At 41.8% G+C, this 11,606-nt stretch overlaps 1 protein-coding gene across 1 annotated transcript; it reads left to right on the forward strand.

Annotated features, from left to right (window-relative positions):
• The first annotated feature begins 10,250 nt into the window (after window positions 1-10,250).
• LOC142786890 (uncharacterized) lies at window positions 10,251-10,760 on the forward strand. The gene has a single exon (XM_075884586.1). The coding sequence runs from the start codon at window positions 10,251-10,253 to the stop codon at window positions 10,758-10,760; it is 510 nt and encodes a 169-aa protein (XP_075740701.1).
• The last annotated feature ends 846 nt before the right edge of the window (window positions 10,761-11,606 follow it).

Below are 11,606 nucleotides of genomic sequence, written 5' to 3' on the forward strand. Positions count from 1 at the left end.
ATCTCGTTAGATGACAATGATTTGGTAGTTTCACGACGCTACCTAGCTTAAACTAACATAACTCAACCTAACATAACTTTCGCACTTCTATCGTTAGAAAACGTTTTACTCGCTACTTTACATTGCTTTCTACAACATTACGACGGTTTCAAGCGCTTTCACATTAGATATCGTAGTTCCCGACTTGTAATGTTGAAAAACACTACATCTCACTAAGTGACATTGTTTAATGCGGTTTTACGACGGTTGATATGTGAACCTAACCTAACATTCGCACTTGTATCTAAAGACGCTCAATTACACTGTTTCATTCACAATTACGATATTTGCTTGACCTCACAGTTTCTCACCAACTTATTACAGTACAGAACGCTGTATCTCGCTAAATGACATCGTTCTTTAAGGTTTCACGATGCTTGCATGCGCTTTAACGAGAATATCACAACATAGCAGTTTCGCACTTGTAACGGTACAACACGCAGTATTTGGCTTGTTTATGCCGTTTTGTGTGCTTTCACAACATTTCACCTATCGCAGTTTCGTACTCGCAATAAAAGAACACTATCTCGTTAGATGACGTTGTTTTTGGTAGTTTCACGACGCTACCTAGCTTAAACTAACATAACTCAACCTAACATAACCTTCGCACTTCTATCGTTAGAAAACGTTTTACTCGCTACTTTACATTGCTTTCTACAGCATTACGACGGTTTCAAGCGCTTTCACATTAGATATCACAGTTCCCAACTTGTTAAGGTGAAAAACACTGCATCTCACTAAGTGACATTGTTTATTGCGGTTTTACGACGGTTCATACCTTAACCTAACGTAACCTAACCTAACCTAACCTAACCTTACCTAACCTAACCTAACCTAACCCAACCCAACCCAACCTAACCTAACCTAAACTAACCTAACCCAACCTAACCTAACCTAACCTAACCTAACCCAACCTAACCCAACCCAACCCAACCTAACCTAACCTAAGCTAACCTAACCTAACCTAACCAAACCTAACCTAACTTACCTAACCTAACGTAACCTAACCTAACCTAACCTATTCTAACGTAACCTAACCTTACCTGACCTAACCTAACCTAACCTAACCTAACATAACCTAACGTAACCTAACCTAACCTAACCTAACCTAACGTAACCTAACCCAACCCAACCCAACCCAACCCAACAACACCCAACCCAACCTAACCTAACCTAACCTAACCTTACCTAACCTAACCAAATTATCCTTACCTAACCTAACCTAACCTAACGTAACCTAACCTAACCTAACGTAACCTAACCTAACCTAACGTAACCTAACCTAACCTAACCTAACCTAACCCAACCTAACCTAACCTAACCTAACCTAACCCAACTCAACCCAACCTAACCTAATCTAACCTAACCTAACCTAACCTAACCTAACCAAACCTAACCTAACCTAACCTAACCTAACCTAACGACGGTTGCAAGCGCTTTCACATTAGATATCGCAGTTCCCCACTTTTAATGGTGAAAAACACTGCATCTCACTAATTGACATTGTTTAATGCGGTTTTACGACGGTTCATATCTTAACCTAACCTAACATTCGCACTTATATCTAAAAACACTCTATTACACTGTTTTGTTCACAATTACGATATTTGCATAACCTCACTGTTTTTCACCAACTTATTGCAGTACAGAACGCTGTATCTCGCTAAATGACGTTGTTCTTTAAGGTTTCACGATGCTTGCATGCGCTTTAACGAGAATATCACAATATAGCAGTTTCGCACTTGTAACGGTAGAACACGCAGTATTTGGCTTGTTCATTCCGTTTTGTGTGCTTTCACAACATTTCACCTATCGCAGTTTAATACTCGCAATAAAACAACACTATCTCGTTAGATGACGTCGTTTTTGGTAGTTTCACGACGCTACCTAGCTTAACCTAACCTAACCTAACCTAACCTTCGCACTTCTATCGTTATAAAACGTTTTATTCGCAACTTTACAATGTTTTCTACAAGATTACGACGATTTCATGCGCTTTCACATTAGATATCGTAGTTCCCGACTTGTAATGTTGAAAAACACTACATCTCACTAAGTGACATTGTTTAATGCGGTTTTACGACGGTTGATATGTCAACCTAACCTAACATTCGCACTTGTATATAAAGACGCTCAATTACACTGTTTCGTTCACAATTACGATATTTGCTTGACCTCACAGTTTCTCACCAACTTATTACAGTACAGAATGCTGTATCTCGCTAAATGACATCGTTCTTTAAGCCATAAGGTATGTAACTGCGCAAAAAACTGACGGAAACAAGAAGGAGAGAAAAAGGACAGACAAGCGCAGACTATCAACTGACGCTTTATTGCAAGAACGAGGCAATATATATAATAGGCAGAAAAAAGGAAGAGGGGGCAAAGGGGGAGGAGAAAAAAACACGAGGGACCAAATCACCAAACTTAGGCACATCAAGCATAGCACACCCGTCATACAAAACCAAGATAGCTTAACTCCTTATCATGTATGGCCACAGAGGGAACACTAACACAAGACACAGATTTCTTGTGAATATGCGCAGCCTCAATAAGTTCGCGCACTCTTTGGTTCTTATGCCGGAACAACACAGAAGTATCACCGAACAGCGGAGCGCAGCCGCATTTCTTACAGTGGGCTGCCAGATGAAGGCCGGAGTGGCCTTTTAAAGAATTAAAATGTTCTCGAAGTCTAACATTTAGACAGCGACCTGTTTGTCCCACGTACACACGACCGCATGACAAGGGTATGGAGTAGACAACACCGGTGATACAAGATACATAATTATGAATATGACTAACATTGCATGTGTGTTGCTGGACATTTCGCTGATTCGCGACTCGTCTATCTACTTTGGCACATAAAGTGGATAACCTGTTCCTGGCAGAAATAACCACTTGGACATCATATCTTGATGCAACCTTTTTCAGGCGGTGGGTAAAACCATGAATATAAGGAAGAACAGCAAAAATTTTATGCTGCGCCTTCTCATCCAGGTCACAACCATTACCTGGACCTCCTTTATACTTCTTAATCAACTTCTCGCAGACCTTTACCAATAAGTCCCGTGGATATCCTGCCTGTCTCAGTTTTTGCACCTGCCCAGAAAAACTGTTACCGACTAAATGAGTGCAGGATTTCTTCAGTGCAGAGCTAAAACATGAGAGTGCAATGGCATTTTTAACCAGTTTCGTATGGCCGGATTTGTAGTTCAGCACAGGTTTTACGGACCTAGGGGCATAGCACCAACACACATGGGTGGGCGAGAACTGCAGCTGCAGATCCAAAAATTGGATACACTGGTCCTTTAGGTATTCTGAAGTAAACTTCAGGCCAAGACCACACTGCTCAAACCTCTTTAGAATACCTGCCGACATATCTTCAGTTCCCTTACGGAAAAACACAATGTAGTCATCGACATAACGAAAAACTCTGATTACAGAAGCCTGCAAGACCGGTTGGAGCGCCCGATCAACTCTACTTAGAAAAATATCACTTAAAACCGGTGCCACCCTAGACCCTATACAAACACCCTTCCTCTGCAGGTAACCTAACGTATCCAGGTTGTGACCTGGATGAGAAGGCGCAGCATAAAATTTTTGCTGTTCTTCCCTTATATTCATGGTTTTACCCACCGCCTGAAAAAGGTTGCATCAAGATATGATGTCCAAGTGGTTATTTCTGCCAGGAACAGGTTATCCACTTTATGTGCCAAAGTAGATAGACGAGTCGCGAATCAGCGAAATGTCCAGCAACACACATGCAATGTTAGTCATATTCATAATTATGTATCTTGTATCACCGGTGTTGTCTACTCCATACCCTTGTCATGCGGTCGTGTGTACGTGGGACAAACAGGTCGCTGTCTAAATGTTAGACTTCGAGAACATTTTAATTCTTTAAAAGGCCACTCCGGCCTTCATCTGGCAGCCCACTGTAAGAAATGCGGCTGCGCTCCGCTGTTCGGTGATACTTCTGTGTTGTTCCGGCATAAGAACCAAAGAGTGCGCGAACTTATTGAGGCTGCGCATATTCACAAGAAATCTGTGTCTTGTGTTAGTGTTCCCTCTGTGGCCATACATGATAAGGAGTTAAGCTATCTTGGTTTTGTATGACGGGTGTGCTATGCTTGATGTGCCTAAGTTTGGTGATTTGGTCCCTCGTGTTTTTTTTCTCCTCCCCCTTTGCCCCCTCTTCCTTTTTTCTGCCTATTATATATATTGCCTCGTTCTTGCAATAAAGCGTCAGTTGATAGTCTGCGCTTGTCTGTCCTTTTTCTCTCCTTCTTGTTTCCGTCAGTTTTTTGCGCAGTTACATACCTTATGGATCAGTACCAACTAGCCCAACTTACCATTCTTCTGACGTTCTTTAAGGTTTCACGATACTTGCATGCGCTTTACCGAGAATGTCACAACATAGCAGTTTCGCACTTGTAACGGTACAACACGCAGTATTTGGCTTGTTCATGCCGTTTTGTGTGCTTTCACAACATTTTACCTATCGCAGTTTTGTACTCGCAATAAAACAACAATATCTCGTTAGATGACGTCGTTTTTGGTGGTTTCACGACGCTACCTAGCTTAAACTAACATAACTCAACCTAACATAACCTTCGCACTTCTATCGTTAGAAAACGTTTTACTCGCTACTTTACATTGCTTTCTACAACTTTACGACGGTTTCAAGCGCTTTCACATTAGATATCGCAGTTCCCAACTTGTAAAGGTGAAAAACACTGCATCTCACTAAGTGACATTGTTTAATGCGGTTTTACGACGGTTCATACCTTAACCTAACGTAACCTAACCTAACCTAACCCAACCTAACCTAACATACCCAACCTAACCTAACCTAACCAAACCTAACCTAACCTAACCTAACCTAACCTAACGACGTTTGCAAGCGCTTTCACATTAGATATCGCAGTTCCCCACTTTTAATGGTGAAAAACACTGCATCTCACTAATTGACATTGTTTATTGCGGTTTTACGACGGTTCATATCTTAACCTAACCAAACATTCGCACTTGTATCTAAAAACGCTCTATTACACTGTTTTGTTCACAATTACGATATTTGCATAACCTCACAGTTTTTCACCAACTTATTGCAGTACAGAACGCTGTATCTCGCTAAATGACATTGTTCTTTAAGGTTTCACGATGCTTGCATGCGCTTTAACGAGGATATCACAATATAGCAGTTTCGCACTTGTAACGGTAGAACACGCAGTATTTGGCTTGTTCATGCCGTTTTGTGTGCTTTCACAACATTTCACCTATCGCAGTTTAATACTCGCAATAAAACAACACTATCTCGTTAGATGACGTCGTTTTTGGTAGTTTCACGACGCTACCTAGCTTAAACTAACCTAACCTAACCTAACCTTCGCACTTCTATCGTTAAAAAACGTTTTAATCGCAACTTTACAATGTTTTCTACAAGATTACGACGGTTCCATGCGCTTTCACATTAGATATCGTAGTTCCCGACTTGTAATGGTGAAAAACACTGCATCTCACTAAGTGACATTGTTTAATGCGGTTTTACGACGGTTCATATCTTAACCTAACCTAATATTCGCACTTGTATTAAAAAACGCTCTATTACACTGTTTCGTTCACAATTAGGATATTTGCATAACCTCACAGTTTTTCACCAACTTATTGCAGTACAGAACGCTGTATCTCGCTAAATGACATCGTTCTTTAAGGTTTCACGATGCTTGCATGCGCTTTAACGAGAATATCACAACATAGCAGTTTCGCACTTGTAACGGTACAACACGCAGTATTTGGCCTGTTCATGCCGTTTTGTGTGCTTTCACAACATTTCACCTATCGCAGTTTCGTACTCGCAATAAAACAACACTATCTCGTTAGATGACGTTGATTTGGTAGTTTCACGACGCTACCTAGCTTAAACTAACATAACTCAACCTAACATAACTTTCGCACTTCTATCGTTAGAAAACGTTTTACTCGCTACTTTACATTGCTTTCTACAACATTACGATAATTTCAAGCACTTTCATATTAGATATCACAGTTCCCAACTTCTAAAGGTGAAAAACACTGCATCTCACTAAGTGACATTGTTTAATGCGGTTTTACGACGGTTCATATCAACCTAACCTAACCTAACCTAACCTAACCCAACCTAACCTAACATAACCTAACCTAACCTAACCTAACCTAACCAAACCTAACCTAACGTAACCTAACCTAACCTAACCTAACCTAACCTAACGACGTTTGCAAGCGCTTTCACATTAGATATCGCAGTTCCCGACTTGTGATGGTGAAAAACACTGCATCTCACTAAGTGACATTGTTTAATGCGGTTTTACGACGGTTGATATGTCAACCTAACCTAACATTCGCACTTGTATATAAAGACGCTCAATTACACTGTTTCGTTCACAATTACGATATTTGCTTGACCTCACAGTTCCTCACCAACTTATTACAGTACAGAACGCTGTATCTCGCTAAATGACATCGTTCTTTAAGGTTTCACGATACTTGCTAGCGCTTTACCGAGAATGTCACAACATAGCAGTTTCGCACTTGTAACGGTACAACACGCAGTATTTGGCTTGTTCATGCCGTTTTGTGTGCTTTCACAACATTTTACCTATCGCAGTTTCGTACTCGCAATAAAACAACACTATCTCGTTAGATGACGTCGTTTTTGGTGGTTTCACGACGCTACCTAGCTTAAACTAACATAACTCAACCTAACATAACCTTCGCATTTCTATCGTTAGAAAACGTTTTACTCGATACCTTACATTGCTTTCTACAACATTACGACGGTTTCAAGCGCTTTCACAATAGATATCGCAGTTCCCAACTTGTAAAGGTGAAAAACATTGCATCTCACTAAGTGACATTGTTTATTGCGGTTTTACGACGGTTCATACCTTAACCTAACGTAACCTAACCTAACCTAACCCAACCTAACCTAACATAACCTAACCTAACCTAACCTATCCAAACCTAACCTAACGTAACCTAACCTAACCTAACCTAACCTAACCTAACGACGTTTGCAAGCGCTTTCACATTAGATATCGCAGCTCCCGACTTGTAATGGTGAAAAACACTGCATCTCACTAAGTGACATTGTTTAATGCGGTTTTACGACGGTTCATACCTTAACCTAACGTAACCTAACCTAACCTAACCTAACGTTACCACCCTAACCTAACCTAATCTAACCTAACCTAACCTAACCTAACCTAACCTAACCAAACCTAACCTAACCCAACCTAACCTAACCTAACCTAACCTAACGACGGTTGCAAGCGCTTTCACATTAGATATCGCAGTTCCCCACCTTTAATGGTGAAAACACTGCATCTCACTAATTGACATTCTTTAATGCGGTTTTACGACGGTTCATATCTTAACCTAACCTAACATTCGCACTTGTATCTAAAAACGCTCTATTACACTGTTTTGTTCACAATTACGATATTTGCATAACCTCACAGTTTTTCACCAACTTATTGCAGTACAGAACGCTGTATCTCGCTAAATGACATTGTTCTTTAAGGTTTCACGATGCTTGCATGCGCTTTAACGAGAATATCACAATATAGCAGTTTCGCACTTGTAACGGTAGAACACGCAGTATTTGGCTTGTTCATGCCGTTTTGTGTGCTTTCACAACATTTCACCTATCGCAGTTTAATACTCGCTATAAAACAACACTATCTCGTTAGATGACGTCGTTTTTGGTAGTTTCACGACGCTACCCAGCTTAAACTAACCTAACCTAACCTAACCTTCGCACTTCTATCGTTAGAAAACGTTTTACTCGCAACTTTACAATGTTTTCTACAAGATTACGACGGTTTCATGCGCTTTCACATTAGATATCGTAGTTCCCGACTTGTAATGTTGAAAAACACTACATCTCACTAAGTGACATTGTTTAATGCGGTTTTACGACGGTTGATATATCAACCTAACCTAACATTCGCACTTGTATCTAAAGACGCTCAATTACACTGTTTCGTTCACAATTACGATATTTGCTTGACCTCACAGTTTCTCACCAACTTATTACAGTACAGAACGCTGTATCCCGCTAAATGACATCGTTCTTTAAGGTTTCACGATACTTGCATGCGCTTTACCGAGAATGTCACAACATAGCAGTTTCGCACTTGTAACGGTACAACACGCAGTATTTGGCTTGTTCATGCCGTTTTGTGTGCTTTCACAACATTTTACCTATCGCAGTTTCGCACTCGCAATAAAACAACACTATCTCGTTAGATGACGTCGTTTTTGGTGGTTTCACGACGCTACGTAGCTTAAACTAACATAACTCAACCTAACATAACCTTCGCACTTCTATCGTTAGAAAACGTTTTACTCGCTGCTTTACATTGCTTTCTACAAGATTACGACGGTTTCATGCGCTTTCACATTAGATATCGCAGTTCCCGACTTGTAATGGTGAAAAACACAGCATCTCACTAAGTGACATTGTTTAATGCGGTTTTACGACGGTTCATACCTTAACCTAACGTAACCTAACCTAACCTAACCTAACCTTACCTAACCTAACCAAACCTAACCCGACCCAACCCAACCCAACCTAACCTAACCTAAGCTAACCTAACCTAACTTAACCTAACCTAACGTAACCTAACCTAACCTAACCTATTCTAACGTAACCTAACCTTACCTGACCTAACCTAACCTAACCTAACCTAACCTAACCTAACGTAACCTAACCTAACCTAACCCAACCTAACCCAACCCAACCAAACCCAACAACACCCAACCCAACCTAACCTAACCTAACCTAACCTTACCTAACCTAACCAAATTATCCTTACCTAACCTAACCTAACCTAACGTAACCTAACCTAACCTAACCTAACGTAACCTAACCTAACCTAACGTAACCTAACCTAACCTAACCTAACCTAACCCAACCTAACCTAACCTAACCTAACCTAACCCAACTCAACCCAACCTAACCTAATCTAACCTAACCTAACCTAACCTAACCAAACCTAACCTAACCTAACCTAACCTAACCTAACGACGGTTGCAAGCGCTTTCACATTAGATATCGCAGTTCCCCACTTTTAATGGTGAAAACACTTCATCTCACTAATTGACATTGTTTAATGCGGTTTTACGACGGTTCATATCTTAACCTAACCTAACATTCGCACTTGTATCTAAAAACGCTCTATTACACTGTTTTGTTCACAATTACGATATTTGGACGCGGCAGCAACGCCGTGATGATGTCGCCTTACGTGCGTCTACTTGTGCAGGTTTTGGCGTGGTTCTTCGCGGACGCAGCAGCGGCCTATGTTATTGCTGGACAACACTATCAATGGACCCCGATGGAGAATGCGTACCAGCCCTCGAAGGAACTCAACCACTGCGCATCTAGATCAACGCCAGTGGCGTCAACGATGCTGTGCCACGTGGACTTCGTCGACTGCGCACCCCCGTGGAGCACGATGACGTCCTCCTCCTCCCCGATAGCAAGCTGCCCGGAGTATATAAAAGCAAGGGTCATGGTCTCGACCTTCAGTGGACGCGGCAGCAACGCCGTGATGATGTCGCCTTACGTGCGTCTACTTGTGCAGGTTTTGGCGTGGTTCTTCGCGGACGCAGCAGCGGCCTATGTTATTGCTGGACAACACTATCAATGGACCCCGATGGAGAATGCGTACCAGCCCTCGAAGGAACTCAACCACTGCGCATCTAGATCAACGCCAGTGGCGTCAACGATGCTGTGCCACGTGGACTTCGTCGACTGCGCACCCCCGTGGAGCACGATGACGTCCTCCTCCTCCCCGATAGCAAGCTGCCCGGAGTATATAAAAGCAAGGGTCATGGTCTCGACCTTCAGTGGACGCGGCAGCAACGCCGTGATGATGTCGCCTTACGTGCGTCTACTTGTGCAGGTTGGTGATCGAAAGTATGGTTTTCGTAGTAACTGTACCTGCCTGATTGTGCTGCCGTGTCCACACACTGTTCTTGGTTGCTTAAATGACTGTGTTTCAGTTGTAAGCCTGTTACTGAAGTTGTCCGGTGACGTAGAGGAAAATCCTGGGCCCGAGGTTGAAAAAATGCTGGAGGAAATATTAAGTAACCAGACTAAACTACTAGCAAAAGTTAATGAAATTCAGGTCAAGCAGACATCTACGGATGCCAGCATTTCCGACATGCATGTTAGGCTCCAGACTATTGAAAAACAACTTGAAGGGTTGGGTGAAATACAGAGCCGGCTTACAATGATAGAATCAAGTGTTGGTCGCCATGACAGTGAATTGACGGCTCTTGCCAGGCAGATCGATGATTTAGATAATCGTTCTAGACGCAACAACCTTTTAGTACGCGGAGTGGAAGAAGAAGAATTTGAGGATGAGGCAGTACTCTTAAGCAAGGTGAATGACGATATCTTTGACAAATTACTTGACTCAAAGTGTAGCTCCATTGAGAGAATTCACCGTCTAGGAAAGAAAATACCTGGAAGAAGCCGTCCAGTCATCTTGAAAGTAGGAGACTTCAGGGACAAAACCAAAATACTGAAAAACTGCCGCAACCTCAAGGGGACACAATTCAGTATCAGCGAAGATTACTCTAAACTAGTAGTTGAAATCAGAAAACAACTATGGATTTCATCAGCGGATGAAAGAGCAAAGGGAGCAAAGGTTAAACTAATCATCGATTAATTGAAAGTAAACAACGTTCTCTATGGCTGGAATGAGGTTACCAACGAGCGATTCAGGTATGCTAGCCCAGGTATTACCAGCTCTGACTGACGCCAATCGATACCGACCGCATCTGTTAAGGTTATTAATGTAAACGCCAGAAGTTTGCTGAATAAAGCTGATGCAGTTGAAGCCGCAATCCTGGAGCATGAACCGGATATAATGGTCGTAACAGAGACTTGGTTACACACGGATGTAGCAGATTTTGAAGTAACACCTACAGGTTACACAATTGTTAGAAAAGACCGGCAAGGAAGGGGTGGTGGAGTTGCGTTTCTTATTAAAGACAACATTAGGTTTTCAGTGTTGGATGATAAATATGACATAGAAATGTTGTGGATTAGGTGTGGGTTCAGCGAGCGAACTGTGTATATTGGAGGGATTTATAGAGCGCCAAATTCCTCTCTTGATATAATCGCAAAGCTAAGAAATTTTATGGATTCTAATTTTAGTCTCCAAGATAACGTATTATTATTAGGGGACTTCAATCTTCCGGATATTAATTGGCTATCCCAGTCTCCTGGATCGGAACAGGTTGCAAGTGCTGAGCAACTACTGGAGCTGGCATTCTGCTATGGGCTAACGCAAACTGTCACTGAACTTACTCGGATAGGGACTACAAGGTCATCTATCCTTGATTTGGTTTTTGTGTCCCCAAAGCTGTTGCCGTTACTCAGCCGTTGTGAAGTTGTAGAAGGCCTATCCGACCACAGAATGGTAGTAACTCACCTAGCATTGTCCCCAGACACCTTGGGTAAACCCACACTTAGCACTGTATTGAATTTTATGGCGGCTGATGATGTGTCT

This window comes from Rhipicephalus microplus, unplaced genomic scaffold (genome assembly GCF_043290135.1).
Source record: "Rhipicephalus microplus isolate Deutch F79 unplaced genomic scaffold, USDA_Rmic scaffold_37, whole genome shotgun sequence".
Lineage (NCBI taxonomy): Eukaryota > Metazoa > Arthropoda > Arachnida > Ixodida > Ixodidae > Rhipicephalus > Rhipicephalus microplus.

Bases quoted from the DNA above. Each gene is read 5' to 3' on its own strand.
- LOC142786890 (XM_075884586.1), top strand. From the start codon at position 10,251: ATGCATGTTAGGCTCCAGACTATTGAAAAACAACTTGAAGGGTTGGGT.